Below are 21,585 nucleotides of genomic sequence, written 5' to 3' on the forward strand. Positions count from 1 at the left end.
AATACATTGATTAAACTGGGATGAGGTGGGGATAAAAAATTACCAAAGTGAAAATTCATTGAAATCTTGCAATCGTGCTTATCATACAAAGAGATGGTATCTGGGGAATATGAATCTAGGCACCACGTACTTAGAGACTTCTGAAAATATGTTAACCATGTTGTCCCACACTAAGACGATTGTGCAACAAGAGTGGCTCATCGCCAGAAGAGAGTACATGTTCCGGATTTCCTGCAGACTCAGTTTTGCTGTCGTACAGATAACAGGTGTGTGACAGGGTGTGATTGAAATGATATGGCAGCTTAGAAATATACGCTGAAGTTGAAGAACATAGGACAGTATGATTCTTGCTAGCAAAATGTCTAAATTGTACACAGAGTCACCATGAAATTTGGTGGTACTCGGACCAAATACGAGCTTGCATCTAGCCGTAGTGAATTCGTGCCACCAATTTGACTAAGGCCACACAGACATAGATGATGCTGATGTGAAAGTCCAGATCTTACATCATGTGATTTCTATCTTTTTGGCAAGCTGAAAGAACATTGAGTGGATCTGTGACCAAGGAGTGGATTTCTGTTGTCAGAGGATTGAATGATTGGTGGAAAGTTCGGTCCATTGTTCACAAAGGCTTGGTGACTATGTTCGAAAATAGTGCCATGTATCTGTGTCACATTTAAGTATAGTGCAGTTTTTGTTAACAGTTACTTGGCATGCCACAATAATATGTAACTTACTTTTTGAAGTCTCTTCATGTAAAAGTAATACAATTTTTTTTAGTATTGATGCTGTTATTTATTCATATTAGTTAAAATGTGGTCTTGTGTGGGAATCTATGTTCTGAATCTAGTGCTTTCACATTATGCCTCAATTGAAATAATTTTGTTATGAAATAAACTGTATCTAAAAAGTTTCCAAAACCAAATAGATCAGTGCTTATCTATCAGGTTTGATGCAATTAACTCCTGTGAGATATCCCCTCAAATCTTTTTCTTTCACTACAAATAAAATGTGCATCTGGTGGCAAATATATAAACGGTAACAGTGTTAGGCGAAATTTTGGAAAGATAGAGGAAATTTCCAGCAGTTATATGTAAGCCATATTGTTGCATGAGAACCAACAATTAATATGTGAACATTTAGGTTAGAGAACCAAAGAACTTTTGTTGAGGGGCTGTGAGTCAGATATAAAAGTCAAGTTCTTGCTATTGATCTTCAACTGTGGAGAGTGGTGAAATATGAATATAAAATTAGGAACACATTACAGTGAAAACAGGGAAGGTAAATAGTACAAGGAAAATAGCATGTCAACATCCAGAGCCACTGATGAAGACAAGCAAACATACACTGATGAGCTAAACCATCATGACAATGTGTTGGTCCACCTTTGGATGGAATACAGGTGTGATTCTGCATAGCATGGATTCAACAAACTCCTTTGTACATTTCCAAAGGTTTATGGCAACAGATGTCTGTGCACATGTCATGTATTCCCATAAATTACAGGCCAGTGTTTCATGCCATGGAGGCCCAGGTGATTGTCCCCCTAGACATTATACTGCCACCACTGGTCTGCCATGAAGGTTTCAAACAGTGGTTCACATGTATATGACCCTCAGTCTAGTGTAACAAGAAACGTGATTATTCTGACCAGGAAATACATTTGCATTGATCCTTTGTCCAATATTAACGAGAACATGTTTGGTTTGGGTCAATTTCTGTGGAGCCTCATTTTCAACAATGTGCTCATAATAGTATGCTTCAAAACACTGGTGCCTGCACCAACATTGTACTGTGTCATCAGATTCACCACGAATCTCCGCCTATTCTGCTTTGCAGAGCAGGCAAGCCTCCAACCTCTTGTCTTCATTACATGATGAGGCATGGACATGCAGCACTTTGTTGTATTCTTGTGGTTTCACAGTCCTTCAACAACTTTCTGTAGAGGCTCACAATAGTAGCATTCAAGCAGCTTACCAGCTTCACTGTTTCTGATATGTGTGTCCCAAAGTGCCAGACCATAACGATCTGTCCTTTGTCAGATTCTCTTAGGTCAGTGGATTTCCCCCTTTACAGCCTATATTGTTATCAGAATGATTCTGCAATCATGTGTGCTGTGCTTATATACTTTTCTTACTGTGTCATGTGCCTGTAAGACTACCGGATGGCATTCAATCTCATTGTGGTAATGGTCAAAATGTTGTGGTTAGTCAGTTTATTTTGAGTGGATTTTTTTTATAAATGCAGTGAACTATTATGTCCTGTGTCCTGTTCGTAGTTTGTTCATTGTTACTACATTTCCTTTGAATCATTTCTTTGAGGACAGTCATGTAATTTCAAAAATTTGTTTCCATGGGAGAAAATAAGATATAATTTAGACACTGATTAACTTTACCAAATTTTAGCTGAATATCTAGATTTTGTAGTCAGGTGAGCAACATGAGAAAGCCTCACAGACCAAGTGTAGTGCATTTGGTTGTTTTTATCATTAAAATTTAATTTCAGTTCTACATGTATATGTTCTGGTTCATTTTTTAAATCAGTTTGGAGTTATCTTTCCCTTAATCTAGAATCTTTATCTCACCTGGAGATAGTGTTTCCTATCATTCTACTTCACCCAGGAAAAAAGAGGTTAAACTAGGTTTATGTCATCAATTAATAGGTTTTCTATAACTTTTTATTGAGTTGTCCGTCATTATTGATTTACTTCCTTTTGCTAATGCTATGTACTCTGTGGTATCTACTTTTGTTAAGGGACTGCAGTAGAACCTCACTTTTACACTTTCCAAGGGTCTTCAAAAATGTGGTGTAAAATGTGGAAAATTACATTTTAAGCTGTAAAAGTTATGTATAGGATACCCTCTTGCATTTTTGCACTTTATGTATGATATGTGTACATAACAGGCATGAAAACAATTGTCAGGCCTGTGTTTATTATCTAATAGATGTTTATTATCTAATAAAAACTGCTGAAGTAACTGGAATCGATAACTTTCTGGGGAGTAGTAACGTTTGACTCAATTTCATATGTCATAATTGAGGTTTTTGAAAGCCTGCAACTGTTATCCATTTTTAAGTAATGAAATACTGCTCTACTTACATATTTTTTCATGCTTAGCATGGTTAGACACTGGACTTGCATTTGGGAGGACGACGGTTTAATCCCGCATCCGGCCATCCTGATTTAGGTTTTCCGTGGTTTCCCTAAATCGCTCCAGGCAAATGCCAGGATGGTTCCTTTCAAAGGGCACAGCCGAGTTCCTTCCCCGTCCTTCTCTAATTCGATGAGACCAATGACCTCGCTGTCTGGTCTCCTCCCCCAAACAACCCAACCCAACCCATGCTTAGCATGACATATTTCGAGAATGTTTTTCTCGTTGTCAGGTCAGATATGTACATAAGTATTTTGTGTGGTGTTTGAGTATGTGTTATTCTGTGTCTCTTGCACTGTAATTGACTTTTTGAGTTTATCAGGTACTGCGCCTCCTCAGTTATGTAGAAAACCACACACATGCAAACTATCACTCACATTGTCTTTTGTGTAACATCACAAAATATACGTACGTAAATACTGCACTTGACCACGAGAATAAATCCTCGAAAAATGTTTCACTCAGCATGAAAAAGATACGTAACCAGCATTTTGAAATGGTTGTGGTTGGTCATGATATTTCATTTGAACAAACCTAGTTATCCCATCAGCCACCATTCCAGGTAGAGCTTGGCAGTGGCAGGAGGTAATGGCACGAGTTTTTCCAACTTTTACACATTTACTGGTTCAGATCTGCTGAGCAGGATGCCCTGGTTCAAGACACTTAACTACTGGATGGCCAACATGCCAGTGTCATTTTATCTCCATGAACATTTTTTCGTAATGCACAAATTGCAGGAAAATTATAAATATGTTGACAAACAATCAGGTGCAAATTAACATCGTGGGGCATAGGAAATTTACCGGGAACAATAAAAAAATGTTGTAAATGGTGGGGTAACATTAATTCCAGGAATGTAAAAGTGGGGTTATACTGTATTTGACTTCTGAGATATTTTGTAGCTATTACTGGGTTTGGCAGTCTCGGCTTTGGAATTTTATTGATTTGCTACGTTTATCTTCTTCTTCCCTTGCCTTTTTCCATTTTCTGCTATGAGACACTACCACTCCCCACCACCCAGAACAGAATCTGTGTACCCTGCCTTTGTGTTTCTAGAGTAAATCTATGGTCAAGTGTGAGAACGTTTTCTAAACATTTGTGTATTGTGCACCAGAGGTGGAATCTGGGTGCCAGCCTAATATTTACTAGTTGAGTGTGGGGAAGGCAACTAAAATCTACATCCAGGCTGGCCATCTCACCAGCCCTTGTCATTAATGTGGGAGGCAGATTCAGTCCACGGCAGACTCACCTCCTCGAATCCCAGAAGCAGCACTTCAGTGCACTCAGCTATACAGGCAGATCTGATCTGCTATTTTATGTTACTCTTACACTGAATTATCTTTTGAATACCATTAAATATATTTAATATATCTTTGGTCTCTTCAGTGTTTCTTCCGGTAATTGTAAGGATGGTATTTTCAACATAGGTGTCATAATTATAGGTCATGTGGACGCGGATTTCTGTCGAAATCAACAGTAATTGTTATCCTGGAGATAAAAGCATGTGCTGTAGCATATATCCACAATAATAATTGCCTTTAGTTAAAACTAAAGGATAATGTCTGTATTAATATATGCTTATCGACAAATTGTGTTACCTGCAGTCATTAAATAAGAGTGTACGAATCGGCATTGCATGTCTGTTGTAATGTTAGCTGAAAACTTGAAGTATGTGGGCCCAGGTAAAGTTTAAGCCTGTTTTTGCATTTACCTTTTGGCTATGACCAGCCTAGCTGCACCCAACGGACCTGCACATAGTGATATGTGTTGCCATGACATTATCTTTCGTGCAGTCTGTGAAGCAGGTGCTGGCTGACAACCCTGGCCACAGGCTACCTAACAGGAACTAGTTGCCAAGTTTCTGCTGCCTTCACTTAACACTTTGTAATGACTGACTGACCATGCAATGTATGCGTCACCGCAAACATTTGTGTGAATGCTTTAATGAAATGCACACCATGGACAGAATTCCATGTAAGGTGAAACTAGGTGATTTCACATTATTGCAAGAAGTCCAGTTAAAATCATCACTCAGGAAGAAATATGCTTATATGATTCATGATATAAGAAAAACAAAGAAATAAGGGCTCATTTTGCATGTGAAAACCTGTATTCATACATTGGACCAAAAACTGGGACTTCAGATTTGTTAAAATCTGCGCGAGGCTGAGCAAAGTAGTATAATTACTTTTTAAATACTAAGAGAGACGTAAACATTTCTTGGAGTCACACCGAATTTGAAGGTTGGTGCAACAAAAACTCATGTGTTGTCAGCAAAGCCATTTTATCTTTCAAAGTTGCATGTGGAAATGGATTTCTCGAGATGTCCAGTTCCTTATTGATTGTGCACTGATTGACAAGCAATTTTTATCTCATCTAACCACTATTTTAAGAAATTTAAATGACAGCCCCGATCACTTGTATGGAGCTGTTTGTAGAGGAGTGAGGAATGTTTTCAATTATTTAGGAGAGGCAGTAACAGTCAATTATGTTCATAATTGTGAAGAAGGAAAATGTGTTGTGCACCAGAAATTTTGAGAGAGAGGTTTAAAAAACTGGAGAAAATATTGAACATTAACTGATAAAAATATTATGGTCATACGATTTATTCAGAACTGTGCTAAACATCATGTTTGTTGCCAACAGAGGTCAAAACATTGTAGCAGCACTTCGCCAATATAAGAAACACTCTTGTTCAGCACACAGCCTCAATACTCTGTTGGAGCACATGACTCCAGGAGATATCAGTGATGAGAATAGTGATGTATGATGATTAATGAATTTTTGTCAAAATGTCACAACATTTTTTAAAGGATCTTGCCTTCAGAACTGGCTGCAGAAGTTGTTAAAAGGAGATGTGGACATATGGTGGTACAGCAAACTAGATATGTTTGAGCCAATTACCTTGCAGTGGTACAATGCTCTAGCAACTTTGTCCAACATAAATCAAGACAAATTTAATTGACTCTGTAACATTTTATCACAGCCAGCTCTTGGAAGGTGAACAACCCTATTCTTGGCTGGCTAAAAACAAAATAAGAACTAACATTTGTGTCCCAACAGGAGAAGAAATGAGTAACAATCCCTATGTAACAGTGCACTTGGACCATCTAGACTGTCTGATATGGTAAATGATAGCTGTACCACGGTGTGTAGTGGGTTCTGTCTATGACGTACCTGCATGTTAGCAGCATAGTCAGCCTTTGCAATTTCTCAATTTGTAACCTATCTCACTACATGGAGCACATCCACTGGTGCATTGTTCATCACACTGTGAGTTCTGCACCTCTACAAAATCATAAGGCTAATGCAGGAATATTAAGGTTTGCCATTAGTAAACAAAGTAACAAAGTTTTGATAAAAATTAAGTGTATTCTTGAGATGTGTTGGCCTCTATAAGACCTTAAAAAGTTTCATAAACACTACCATTTTCGTACAGCGCAATTCAGAATCAACTATGATGGCGGTCGTGCTGTTATACCCCTCAGTGTGATGCTTATGTCACTGGTGCTGCCTCCATCCGGTTCAGATTTGTAATGAATCTTGTCACAGTTAGGCTAATCTCAGTTGTGCTCTCCTGACTATAATGCTCTTTTTGCCATGTGAGTCTTCATACATAATGCCAGGATCCTTTACAAAGGGATGATACAAGACTACACAGTCCTGTCCCAACAAAGTCCCACAACTGACATTAGTTGCGATCTTAACTAACAGATTATCATCGATCATTGCTTGACCGCAAAAGAGAAATGCAGCAGCAGGAGCAAATGTAGCAAGTGACTTACCATGTCCAACAGCACTTGTGTTGTTGCACAGAAAAAGCTATGCTAAGTGAACTACATTCATCTATACCTTTGATGTTGTCACACTCCAAATCAAACTTTAGTTCACTGTTATAAAATTCCATAACCTACATGCAAATAATTTCATACACACTGGTTGCATTTTGAGCAAAATGTGAAGCTTATTTATGAGATTTGGGCTAGTGATTCTGATGCACATCCATCCTGTGTGACCCAGAGCTCCAAGTGCATAACTATGGTGCTCCTGTCACCCTTCCCTCTCTTTCTGCCTCTGTAATGTCAGCCACCATCTTTTCCATGATATTGAATGTGCTAAAGTTTAACTTGTCCTTGTTGACTCCCCAGTACTCAAATTACAAAATTGTGACTTTATATAATTTTTGTCACAGCTTCCTGCTTTACGCTAATTGTTTCTGACAGAATTATGTTTTATTTGACAGTGGGCACTGGTAGGACCAGTCTACTTTTCACAGTATGGAAAGGTATCTGCCCATGGATACTTCATTTTAGTTTTGCCCATCTCTTCTTAAGCTGTGTTCCTCCACCTCCTTGTTTGTGCAAGTCACTGCACCCTCACGCTAGCACCTGCCTCTGCTCACTCTGTAAGCATTTGACACTGCTAATAATGCAATCTGTATGGGCTCACTTCAAACACAATATAAAATTGAATGCTGGTTTGCCCCTCTTAATTAAACCCTCTATTGCTCGTTTCATTGCTCATTCAACAACGATATTTGCTTCTACAATAATTGATTACTCTTATTTATGGATGTTACAGATTAAAAGTAGCTAGAGTGTGGAATTTGTGCTCATCACATTCCCATGTTTCATGTTGACAAAGAAATGTTGGAAGATGTAATAAGCCTTCAGATACCATTTAAAAATGTCTCTCTCCAGATATTTTTAGTATTCTCAACAACAACATTTAGCTTCAAACTAACATTTGTGAAATTTTATGAAACTTAATAGTGATGGTATGTTAAGTGCCTCTCTATACTTTTAACACATATGACAGTAATATTAATCTAGAACTAGCTGCTTCAGCTTGTGGACTGTCTTGCTCTCTCTGATCAGCCAAATGGGCCATTACAGCAGAGCCACCCTTCTCTCCCCCATCATGACAAAAAGATGAGAAACACAAAGTTAAATTACAGGAGTCAACACACTTTGTTACGCACGTTCCCAGCCATTGCTTCATAGGCCTTCAAATCTCTTTCTGTTGCCACCATAATTTATCATTGGTGATATTAATTTTACCATGTCCTGGTGTGTATCTCCTAGCCCTGAACTTTGAATTATATGTTACTTTCCTGCTTAATCACTTGAATCAACTTTGTTGTTCTATCCTTGTGCCTTCCTTTGATTTTAAGGTCTTGATGATTATCAGTTACATAATGCAATGTGTGTGTGATAAATATTACAATTAATTTTCCCTGTGCTGTAAGAAGTGACAGAGAGTAGTTTCAGTGGATTGGATACTATTCAGCTAGGAGATGAACTCAGTGCTATGGAAGCATTTCATATGCTGGGATCCTTATAGATATAGATTCATGCTGAGAATACATATTTTTGAGTGGCATACAAAACTTAACACAGTCTGGGAAAATATTGAAGATGGACAGTGTACTGGAAATCTGACACCTCAGATTGATAAATATGTGGCCAAAGTACAAGGTATTTGGCTGTGATCACTGATTACATTTGATAGCAGAGTCACTAGATTTAGTGAATTTTTGTGTGCACGGAGTTGTGATTATGGATTTGCAAATGTGGACCATGTCCATGGCACTGATACTGAATGTTTTGTCAGAGGAGTAGAAGGAAAATTGTGCAATGATTTATCAGCAATGTTTAAAACATTTGAAGACAGTACCAAATTCTTTGCACAGATTTATAACTTAGATTTCATGTTATAATGTGCGGATGAAAAGACAAAGCTCTGAGTAATATACAAATACTCCTAGGTCCAAAAAAAGACTTATGTGGGCAAATCAGGAGTTGCTTATAATGAAAACTGTGTGGACTACAAGATATTTGTGCCTGCTGGACAAAATGTGAATGGTAAATTGTGGGCCGATTTGCTTCAAAGTTTGAGTGTTATGGTCTGTTGTGACTCAAGGAAGTTCACCAATATGTGGATACTCCATTGTGATAACACATCCAGTCATAAGTTGTTAACTGTGAGAGATGCTCTTGCCAGACACTTATGGCAAGACTGCCTCAACCACTCTGCAGTCCAGTCACCCCCCCCCCCCCCCCCCCCAACTCCCTCAATCTTCCATTTGTTCCCTCAGATCAAAAGGAGCCTGAAAGCATCATTTTGACTCAGTGAAGGTGAACCAAGTGGATTTGAGGGGGTGCCTAACTGAGCTTCTGTTTGGTGACTTCTGGCAGCTGTTTGTTGATGCCAGAGTCATATTTTATAATAAAATCTCCTGCAGATTTGTATTAATGATCTAGGTCCAGTACTTACAGGAAATATCTTATGTAGTTATCACCAAACACAAGCTTAGTTGTCCTTTCCCTGATTTTCAGTACTCTTTTATATGAGATAAGCTTCTTACTTTATTTTGGATGTTCTATTTGTGTAAAGTGTGTTTTACACTGATTGTTAAAGTTTATTAAATTATGCTTTCATGAAGTTTTTCTTCACAGAGTAAGGCATCAGGAGTTGTTGAATTGGCAGTGGAGCCAAATTTCATAGCCCTGGGTCCATACCACTGTGCAGCAGGCATGAACAATCATGCATGGTTTTACGAGTTGGGACAGCAGCCAGTACAGAGTTTATCAGAGCATCAGTATGTGGGAACTGTCAACAGTCTCCAGCTAGGACCTGAATATGCCTCAGCTCTTACTGAGGGGAAAGTGCAGCTGCATCTGGTGAGTAACAGTTTTTAAATGCAACTGCTGCTTGTGGCAGCTGGAAAGCGAACTCCAGGAATTTGCATGCTTTGCATGATTTCTGTTTTCCTGCTGGAGCTATATTAGTTTGAAAAATTTCAGACACACACACACACACACACACACACACACACACACACACACACACCTCTGCCACTGCATAGTAGCTGATTATAAAGGGTATTTGTTTTATTGTTTTAACTCAGAACAACTAAATATATCAAAAAAGATGCATCATATAAAAAAATCCCAGATGAAAAGTTAATATTTTCAAAGTAGACATCTCTGTGCTAAAACTGGCCACCCCATAACCACCTCTGCCCCTCTGGGAGATCAAAACTTTATTTTCAAATGGGAAGCCCCTCTCTTTACTGCATATTCTGATTCCACACCAAAAAATACCTAGGATTTATCTGATAAATTTTGTTCTGTTTGTGGTAGATGGCACTGTATTGACAAAATTTGGTTTTTCTTGTTTTTGCTGTTAAGAACCAACTCATTTGATTCTACTTTACATTTTTGATAAAAATGTAAACATTTGTTCTAAATTGTTAATATTATTGTTAAAAACTTAATTGGTTTGTAAATTTGATTTTACAGTTTCACATTTAGTCATGTTAAAGTCAGGCAAATAAGCTACATTTAATGTAACATAACTGATTTCAGTGTGTACTTCCATATAACCACCGTAACTTCTCTTACTATCATGTCTCCTATCTCATTTTTATCTACTTCTTCTTCTGTTTCTCTTGTATGACTCTGTACGTATTGCTTCCACATTCCAACTTTCTTCTCCTTGATATCCATTCTGCTGTTTCTATGTTCTGAAGAAAAGATAAGCAGCATGTATCTTCTCTGTAGTTATGCATGCTTCTACAGCTTTGCATCTAGCCTCTAGCCATCCTTGCTTAGTCATTTTCCACTTTCTCTCATTTTCCTTTTTTAGGTGACTGCTTTCTCTTTCGTCTCCTTCCTTTACAGTATTTTTATATTTTCAGCATTTATCCTCTAGCCATCCCTGCTTAGCCATTTTGCACTTTCTGTTGTTTTCCTTTTTTAGGTGACTGTATTCCCTTTTGCCTCATTTCAGTACAGCAATTTTATTTCTTCAACTTTTCTCAACTAAATCCAACATTCTTATTTTATCCAGGGCATTCGACTAGGTGTTTTCTTTATACCTATGTGATTCTCTGCTACCTTTCGCATTTGATTTCTCAATGCTACGCCTCATTATTTGTTTTGTTGTTTTCACCTCTTCAGTCCACAATTGCCTAATTCTCCCTCTTAAACTTCTAACAGCCTCTGAAGCTTTCAATTTATCCAGGTCTCATCACCTTAATTTCCTATTTTTCTCAAATTTCTTCGGTTTTAATCTACAGTTAATAAACAATAAATTATGCTCAGCGTCACTTATGCCCCTGCAAATGTTTTACAGTTTAAAATGTGTCAGGCTATATATAATCAGTCTGAAACCTTTCATGTTCCCAGGTTTCTTGAACATATACAACCTACTTTTGTGGTTTTTAAAATGTCTATCAGGCAGCTTCCTCTTTCATTCACCTGTCACAATTAAATTTTCATCTCTCTTAACTGTCTTACAAATTTCTTTTATTTCATCATACATTCTTTCAATCTCTTCATCATCTGCAGAACTTGTTGATGTACGAACGTCTACTACTGTGGTAGGTGTTGGCTTTGTTGCGTGGTCAGAATAATGTGTTCACTGTGCTGTTCATGTAGTGTACCCACATTCCTATTTTGTTATTCATCATTGTCCCACTACTGTTTTACCCCTGTTTGATTTTCTGTTAATAACCCTGTATTTACATAAGCAGAAGCTCTCTTCTCTTCATCCTAGTGTCACATTTCACTAATTTCCATTATTTCTAACATCAACCTGTTCATTTCCATTTTTAAATTCTTTAACTTACCTACCTGATTAAGTAATCTAACATATCACACACTGGCCCGTAGAATGCCAGTTTTATTTTTGCTGATGTACCTCTAACTAAATGAAACAAAGTTATTTAATTAATAGTCCTGCCTTTCTCTTCCCCCCACCCCTTCACCCCCATCCAAATATTACCAATAAACTATTATCAGGAGTTCCTGCTAGTATAATCATATAAAATTTCATTCCCTATATTAGACAGGCCATTTTTACTGACCCAGTAACTGAACAAGATACATTAAAAATCATGAGCCACAAAATCATCGTACTCTTGTAGAATTGACAATATCCCAGATTATTTATTAAAGTATATTTCTGTGGGAATTGTTTTACCTCTGTGTAATGTGATTAACAGCTCAATAAGTGGAGGGTGTTTCCAGAAGTATTAAACACCTCAAAGGGAAGTACAACCTTCAATAATGGGGATGCTTATGGTGTAAACAATTATTGCCCTGTTTTTATTACTCGCAACTATTCCTAAGGTAATTGAGAATCATACTCAGTCATATAACAGCACTTCTAATAAAAAATAAGAAAAAGGGAGGTTGTTGACCAAACATCTGGTTGGATTTGAGACAAAATTTTCTGGAGTGGACCGATAGCACACATTGGTGGGACCGCCACAGAGACAAACTGCTTCTTTTAAAAAAACAAACAAACTGGGCAGTCTCAGCTATATATTCAGAATCCTCAGGCAGTTATAGGATATAAACACTGTAAAATGTTTGTGCTACGAACATAACACATTTTATAATAGCAAATCGCATCCCTGTAATCACTGATACAGAAAAATTTTCCTTGTGCAAACAAGACTGATGAAAATAATATACAGAGTACCAATGCTACAACCAAAGAACTAAATATGTTGTCAGTGATCTGTATTTACATTCCAGAAACAAATTCTACATCTACATGATTACTTTGCATTCATACTTAAGTGTCTGGTTTAAAGTTCATAGAACTACTTTTATATTATTTTGCGGCTGTTCCACTCTTGAGTAGAACATGTGTAAAATGAACACCTAAATTCTTCTCTTATTTTCTTACAGTGGTCATCTCTCCATAAGTAGGTGATAGTGATCAAAATATAATACAGAGGCCTTCCGGTTTCAACGTCGCTTTGTTTTCTTCTACATTTCACTGCCATGTGCAAGAGCTGTACTATCAACAGTTAAATTACAAAATAAACCGTATGCACAATCCGTAGTTGCTGTACAAATTGGAGGAAATATATAGCAGAGCAGTTAGTGGGGAGGCTTGCATGCCTCAGCCATACAGATAGCTGTACTGTAGGTGCAATCGCAATGGAGGGGTATCTGTTAAGAGGCCAGACAAATGTGTGGTCCCTGAAGATGGGCAGCAGCGTTTTCAGTAGTTGCAGGGGCAACAATCTAGGTGATTGACTGATCTGGCCTTGTAACACTAACTAAAATAGTCTGTGGTGGTACTGCAAACGGCTGAAAGCAAGGGGAAACTACAGCCATAATTTTTCCTGAGGGGATGCAGCTTTACTATATGGTTAAATGATGATGGCGTCCTCTTGGGTAAAATATTCTGGAGGTAAAATAGTCCCCCATTCGGATCTCTGGGCGGGGACTACTCAGGAAGACATCATAATTAGGAGAAAGAAAACTGGCTTTCTACGGATCGGAGTGTGGAATGTCAGATCCCTTAATCAGGCAGGTAGGTTAGAAAATTTAAAAAGGGAAATTAATAGGTTAGAGTTAGATATAGTGGGAATTAGTGAAGTTTGGTGGCAAGAGGAACAAGACTTCTGGTCAGGTGAATACGGGGCTATAAATACAAAATCAAATAGGTGTAATGCAGGAGTAGGTTTAATGATGAATAAAAAAATAGGAGTGCAGGTAAGTTACTGTAGACAGCATAGTGAACACATTATTGTTGCCAAGATGGACATGAAGCCCATGCCTACCACAGTAGTACAAGTTTATATGCCAGCTAGTTCTGCAGATGATGAAGAGATTGATGAAATTTATGATGACATAAAAGAATTTATTCAGATAGTGAAGGGAGATGAAAATTTAATAGTCATGTGAGACTGGAATTCAATAGTAGGAAAAGGAAGAGAAGGAAACATAGTAGGTGATTATGGAATGGCATTAAGGAATGAAAGAGGCAGCCGCCTGTTAGAATTTTATACAGAGCATAACTTAATCATAGCTAACACTTAGTTGAAGAATCATGAAAGAAGGCTGTATACATGGAAGAGGCCTGGAGATATTGGAAGGTTTCAGATAGGTTATTTGATGGTAAGATAGAGATTTAGGAACCAGGTTTTAAATTGTAAGATATTTCCAGTGGCAGATGTGGACTCTTGACAACAAACTATTGGTTATGAACTGTAGATTAAAACTGAAGAAACTGCAAAAAGGTGGGAATTTAAGGAGATAGGACCTGGATAAACTGACTAAACCAGAGGTTGTATAGAGTTTCAGGGAGAGCATAAGGGAACAATTGACAGGAATGGGGGAAAGAGATACAGTAGAAGAAGAATGGGTAGCTTTGTGAGATGAAGTAGTGAAGGTAGCAGAGGATCTAGTAGGTAAAAAGAAAAGGGCTTGTAGAAATCATTGGGTATCAGAAGAAATTTTGAATTTAATCGATGAAAGGAGAAAATATAAAAATGCAGTAAATGGAGCAGGCAAAAAGAAATACCAACGTCTCAAAAATGAGATCTACAGGAAGTGAAAAATGGCTAAGCAGGGATGGCTAGGAGACAAATGTATGGATATAGAGGCATGTATCACTAGAGGTAAGAGAGATACTGTCTACAGGAAAATTAAAGAGGCCTTTGTAGAAAAGAGAACCACCTGTATGAATATAAAGAGTTCAGATGGAAAACCCATCCTAAGCAAAGAAGGGAAAGCGGAAAGGTGGAACGAGTATATAGAGGGTCTATAGAAGGCTGATATACTTGAGGACAATATTATGGATGTGGAAGAGAATGTAGATGAAGATGAAATGGGAGATATGATACTGCGTGATGAGTTAGACAGAGCACTGAAGGACCTAAGTCGTAACAAGGCCCCGGGAGTAGACATCAGAACTACTGATAGCCTTGGGACAGCCAGCCCTGACAAAACTCTACCATCAGGTGTAAATGTAAATAGCCTTTCGCTCCCTGTATTTTACCCCTGCCGCCTTCAGAATTTGAAAGAGAGTATTCCAGTCAACATTATCAAAAGCTTTCTCTAGGTCTACAAATGCTAGAAATGTAGGTTTGCCTTTTCTTAATCTATCTTCTAAGATAAGTCGTAGGTCAGTATTGCCTCACGTGTTCCAACATTTCCATGGAATCCAAACTGATCTTCCCCAAGGTCATAGCTTCTACCAGTTTTTCCATTCGTCTGTAAAGAATTCGTGTTAGTATTTTGCAGCTGTGACTTATTAAACTGATAGTTCGGTTATTTTCACGCCTGTCAACACCTGTCAAAGATTGCATCAGCATCGAAGCATACTAGTGTTAAGTCTGTATCTATTCTTGGGCGCCATGACCTCATTTGAACTTTTCTGTCGATAGTGAATTTGGAGATGGAACGGCTGCGTATGTCGGGTGCAGGGTCACACATTGGTGTGGTCCCTGTTGATCCTCTCAATAGGTTGGATTAAACTAGGCATGGCCTTCATCTCAAGAGGAAAGGGAAGAGTAAACTGGTTTGAAAAATAGCAGGAAAGTTAAAGGGGGGAGGCATTGTCATAAGTGATAAAATACCATTGGTTATAGGGTTCAGAAAAAGACCCTTTTTTAGGGAAGGGAGGACAGAAAGAAACCGAATTTTAAGAGAGGTTGGGACTGAGACAAACCTTCAGTTTGAGAAAGAAACCAAAAGAACATAATTCTAGCTTATTACATCAGCATAAACAGCTATTGGTTAAGAATTTTCAACACTCAGCAGATATTTCAACTCTGTCCAATTTTAACTCAGTCAATGTGAAATGTCCGCTGTCTTTATTGCATCAAAATATTTGAGGACTGAGAAATAGAATTAATGAATTAACTATCTGCATAGATGAATTGGAGTCCTCAAACCCAGCTGACATAATCTGCCTCTCTGAACATGATGTGACCACTGGAATAGAACTTTTAAGTGTTACAGGGTTTAGGTTAGCACCTCACTTTTGTAGAACAGAAATGGAGAAAGGAGGAGTTGCCACATTCATCAGGAACCGTCATAAATTTAAGAACATAGACATTCATCATAAATTTTGCTGAGAACAACATATGGAAGCACGTGCAACAGAAGTAGAATTTCACAAAAAATCCTTCATAATATTAGGTGTATATCGAGCACTTGCAGGTAACTTTAACCTGTTCATAAACCACCTTGAAGCTGTACTGGCCCAATTAACAACCAAAAACAAAGAAATAGTGGTTGCTGGAGATTTCAATGTAGATTTTCTTAAAGACTCTCCCAATAAGAACTTATTTGAGTTAGTAACACTGTCATTCAACTTAATTCCCACTGTAAAGTTCCACACTAGGGTAGCCAATTGCTCACACACAGCCATTGATAATATCTTTATAGAAAAGTCCAATGAACAAAATTATATTACAAAACCAATAGTCAATGGCCTCTCAGACCGTGATATGCAGTTCCTTCTGTTAAATGTTAATACTGAACAGGATATAAAATCTGTGAAATCTGAGCTCAAGAAGGTAATCAATAAACCAAAAATGGATTATTTTTAGGACACTGCTCAGAGACATACACTGGACTGATGTTTACAGTGCCCATGGCATTAATGAAAAATATAACACATTTGCTAATATAGTGCTTACCTTATTTGAACACTGTTTTCCCCCAAAACTAACCAAGGTTAGAGCAAAGTCTACAAAGAAGCCATGGATTACTCAAGGAATAAGGGTATCTTGTAAAACAAAAAGAAAACTGTATCTGTCAATTTGAAACAGTTCTGATGTTGATGCTATAGCACGTTACAAGAAATACTGCAAAATATTAAAGACTGTCATAGCAGATAACAAAATAAAGACAGTATGGGATATAGTGAAGGAGGAGACCAGTAGAACCAGACATGAAGAGAGACAAATAGCATTAAGAGTAAATGGTACATTGGTGTCAGATGTGTGTAGTGCTGCAGAACTTTTTAACAAACATTTTATAACTGTTACTGAAAAGATGGAGTTGCCAGGTTCTGTAGATGCTGCTATGGAATACCTCAGACCAGACATTTCAAGTAACTTCCACAATATGAATTTGATCCTACCTATCCCAGCAGAAATAATGTCCACCACAAAATCTTTAAAATCAAAAACATCTAGTGGGTATGATGCAATATCAACAAAGTTAATCAAAGATTGTCATTCTGAGTTAGATAACATATTAAGCTATCTGTGTAACCAGTCGTTTATCAGTGGAACATTTCCTGAATGGTTGAAATATGCTGAAGTTAAGCCACTAAGGGAGATAAAGAAACAGCATCAAATTTCCGTTCAATTTCGCTTTTGCCAGCATTCTCAAAAATTTTATAAAAAATAATGAACAATAGGCTTTATGACCATCTTATCTCAAATAACATACTGTCAAAGTCGCAATTCGGATTTCTAAAGGGTTCTGATGTTGAGAAGGCTATCTACACTTACAGTGAAAATGTGCTTAATTCATTAGACCAAAAATTGCAGGCAAATGGTATATTTTGTGATCTGCCAAAGGCATTTGACTGTGTAAATCACAATATCCTTTTAAGTAAATTAGAATATTATGGCATAACAGGAAATGATGGCGTCCTCTCGGGAAAAATATTCCGGAGGTAAAATAGTCCCCCATTCGCATCTCTGGGCGGGGACTACTCAAGAAGACGTCGTTATCATGAGAAAGAAAACTGGCGTTCTACCGATCGGAGCGTGGAATGTCAGATCCCTTAATCGGGCAGGTAGGTTAGAAAATTTAAAAAGGGAAATGGATAGGTTGAAGTTAGATGTAGTGGGAATTAGTGAAGTTCGGTGGCAGGAGGAACAACACTTCTGGTCAGGTGAATACGGGGTTATAAATACAAAATCAAATAGGAGTAATGCAGGAGTTGGCTTAATAATGAATAAAAAAAAAAAATAGGAGTGTGGGTAAGCTACTACAAACAGCATAGTGAACGCATTATTGTGGCCAAGATAGACACGAAGCCCACGCCTACTACAGTAGTACAAGTTTATATGCCAATTAGCTCTGCAGATGACGAAGAAATGTATGATGAAATAAAAGAAATTATTCAGATAGTGAAGGGAGACGAACATTTAATAGTCATGGGTGACTGGAATTTGTTAGTAGGAAAAGGCAGAGAAGGAAACGTAGAAGGTGAATATGGATTGGGACTAAGAAATGAAAGAGGAAGTCGCCTGATAGAATTTTGCACAGAGCACAACTTAATCATAGCTAACACTTGGTTCAAGAATCATAAAAGAAGGTTGTATACATGGAAGAAGGTTTCAGATAGATTACATAATGGTAAGACAGAGATTTAGGAACCAAGTTTTAAATTGTAAGATGTTTCCAGGGGCAGATGTGGACTCTGACCATAATCTATTGGTTATGAACTGTAGATTAAAACTACAAAAAGATGGGAATTTAAGGAGATGAGACCTGGATAAACTGAAAGAACCAGAGGTTGTACAGAGTTTCAGGGAGAACAGAAGGGAACAATTGACAGGAATGGGGGGGAAGAAATACAGTAGAAGAAGAATGAGTAGCTTTGAGAGATGAAATAGTGAAGGTAGCAGTGCATCATGTAGGTAAAAATACAAGGGCTAGTAGAAGTCCTTGGGTAACAGAAGAAATATTGCATTTAATTGATGAAAGGAGAAAGTATAAAAATGTAGTAAATGAAGCAGGCAAAAAGGAATACAAAAGTCTCAAAAACGAGATCGACAGGAAGTGGAAAATGGCTAAGCAGGCATGGCTAGAGGGCAAATGTAAGGATGTAGAGGCTTATCTCACTAGGGGTAAGATAGATAAAAAGACCTTTGGAGAAAAGAGAACCACTTGTATGAATATCAAGGGCTCAGATGGAAACCCAGTTCTAAGCAAAGAAGGGAAAGCAGAAAGGTGGAGGGAGTATATAGAGGGCCTATACAAGGGCAATATACTTTAGAACAATATTATTGAAATGGAAGAGGATGTAGATGAAGATGAAATGGGAGATAATATACTCGTGTGAAGAGTTTGACAGAGCACTGAAAGACCTGAGTCGAAACAAGGCCCCGGGAGTAGAGAACATTCCATTAGAACTACTGACGGCCTTGAGAGAGCCAGTCCTGACAAAACTCTACCATCTGGTGAGAAAGATGTATGAGACAGGCGAAATACCCTCAGCCTTCAAGAAGAATATAATAATTCCGATCCCAAAGAAAGCAGGCGCTGACAGATGTGAAAATTACCGAACAATCAGTTTAATAAGTCACGGATGCTAAATACTAACGCGTATTCTCTACAGACGAATGGAAAAACTGGTAGAAGCTGACCTCGGGGAAGATCAGTTTGGATTCCGTAGAAAAGTTGGAACATGTGAGGCAATACTGACCCTACGACTTACCTTAGAAGAAAGATTAAGGAAAGGCAAACCTACGTTTCTAGCATTTGTAGACTTAGAGAAAGCTTTTGACAATGTTGACTGGAATACTCTGTTTCAAATTCTGAAGGTTGCAGGGGTAAAATACAGGGAGCGAAAGGCTATTTACAATTTGTACAAAAACCAGATGGCAGTTATAAGAGTCGAGGGGCACGAAACGGAAGCAGTGGTTGGGAAGGGAGTGAGACAGGGTTGTAGCCTATCCCCGATGTTATTCAATCTGTATATTGAGCAAGCAGTGAAGGAAACAAAAGCAAAATTCAGAGTAGGTATTAAAACCCATGGAGAAGAAATAAAAACTTTCAGGTTTGCATTGTAATTCTGTCAGAGACAGCAAAGGACTTGGAAGAGCACTTGAACGGAATGGATAGTGTCTTGAAAGGAGGATATAAGATGAACATCAACAAAAGCAAAACGAGGATAATGGAATGTAGTCGATTTAAGTCAGCTGATGCTGATGGAATTAGATTAGGAAATGAGACACTTAAGGTAGTAAAGGAGTTTTGCTATTTGGGGAGCAAAATAACTGATGATGGTCGAAATAGAGAGGATATAAAATGGAGACTGGCAATGGCAAGGAAAGCGTTTCTGAAGAAGAGAAATTTGTTAACATCGAGTATTGATTTAAGTGTCAGGAAGTCATTTCTGAAAGTATTTGTATGGAGTGTAGCCATGTACGGAAGTGAAAGATGTACGATAACTAGTGTGGACAAGAAGAGAATAGAAGCTTTCGAAATGTGGTGTTACAGAAGAATGCTGAGAATTAGATGGGTAGATCATATAAGTAATGAGGAGGTATTGAATAGGATTGGGGAGAAGAGAAGTTTGTGGCACAACTTAACTAGAAGAAGGGATAGGTTGGTAGGACATGTTCTGAGGCATCAAGGGATCACCAATTTAGTATTGGAGGGCAGCGTGGAGGGTAAAAATCGTAGAGGGAGACCAAGAGATGAATACGCTAAACAGATTTAGAAGGATGTAGGTTGCAGTAGGTACTGGGAGATGAAGAAGCTTGCACAGGATAGAGTAACATGGAGAGCTGCATCAAACCAGTTTCAGGACTGAAGACCACAACAACAACAACAACAGCAACAGCAACAGCAACAACAACAACAACAGGAAATGATGCAAAATGGTTCAAATCTTATATATCTGGCAGGAAACAAAGGGTGTTATTGGGAAAAAGACATGTATTAAGCTATCAGGCATCATCCAACTGGAAACTAATTACATATATGGTCCCACAAGGTTCAATGTTAGGTACCCTACTTTTCCTTGTGTATATCAATGACCTTTCATCAGTAACATTACCAGATGCCGATGATACAAACATAGCAATAAATAGCAAATCAAGTGTAGTCTTAGAAAGATCAGCTAATAAAATATTTGTGGACATTAATCACTGGTTCCTAGGCAATTCTTTGTCACTAAACTTTGAGAAAACACACTACATGCAGTTCAGAACTTGTAAGGGGTGTCCCACGAGTATATGCCTAACATACGATGACAATCAGATAGAAGAAGTGGACAGTGTTAAATTCTTGGGATTACAGCTTTATAATAAATTCAACTGGGAGGAGCACACCACATAACTGCTGAAGTGTCTTAACAAATCTCTGTTTGCAATGCAAATTGTGTCAGACATAGAGGATATAAAAATGAAAAAAGCTGGCATACTATGCTTACTTTCATTCTATAATGTCATATGGGATTATTTTTGGGGGTAATTCATCAAGCGAAGCTGAAGTTTTCTGGGCACAAAAATGTGCAGTAAGAGTTATATGTGGTGTGAACTTAAGAACATCCTGCAGAAGCCTGTTTAGGGAAATAGGGATACTAACTACTGCTTCCCAATATATTTATTCCTTAATGAAATTTGTCATTAAAAATATATCACTTTTTCAGACCAACAGGGCAATTCATGGAATCAATACTAGAAATAAGAATAATCTTCACATGGATTTAAAGTCTCTTACTCTTGTACAAAAAGTGTGCATTATTCAGGAGCACACGTTTTTAATAACTTGCCAACAGCCATAAAAAGCTTAACAACCAATGAAATTCAGTCTAAGAGAAGCATAAAGGATTTATTGGTGGCCAACTCCTTCTACTCCATTGATGAATTTCTCAGTAGGACCAACTGATCTGCACCATTTTAGTGCTGTAATCTGTTAATTGT

At 37.9% G+C, this 21,585-nt stretch overlaps 1 protein-coding gene across 1 annotated transcript in view; it reads left to right on the plus strand.

Annotated features, from left to right (window-relative positions):
- Positions 1-21,585, plus strand: part of LOC126355026 (WD repeat-containing protein 19) — a 293,157-nt gene that overhangs the window by 119,773 nt on the left and 151,799 nt on the right. The window contains exon 8 of the mRNA XM_050005172.1: positions 9,611-9,835. Within this exon, the coding sequence (XP_049861129.1) occupies positions 9,611-9,835 (225 nt within the window). The remainder of the gene's footprint in view (positions 1-9,610; positions 9,836-21,585) is intronic.

Source organism: Schistocerca gregaria, chromosome 3 (genome assembly GCF_023897955.1).
Source record: "Schistocerca gregaria isolate iqSchGreg1 chromosome 3, iqSchGreg1.2, whole genome shotgun sequence".
Lineage (NCBI taxonomy): Eukaryota > Metazoa > Arthropoda > Insecta > Orthoptera > Acrididae > Schistocerca > Schistocerca gregaria.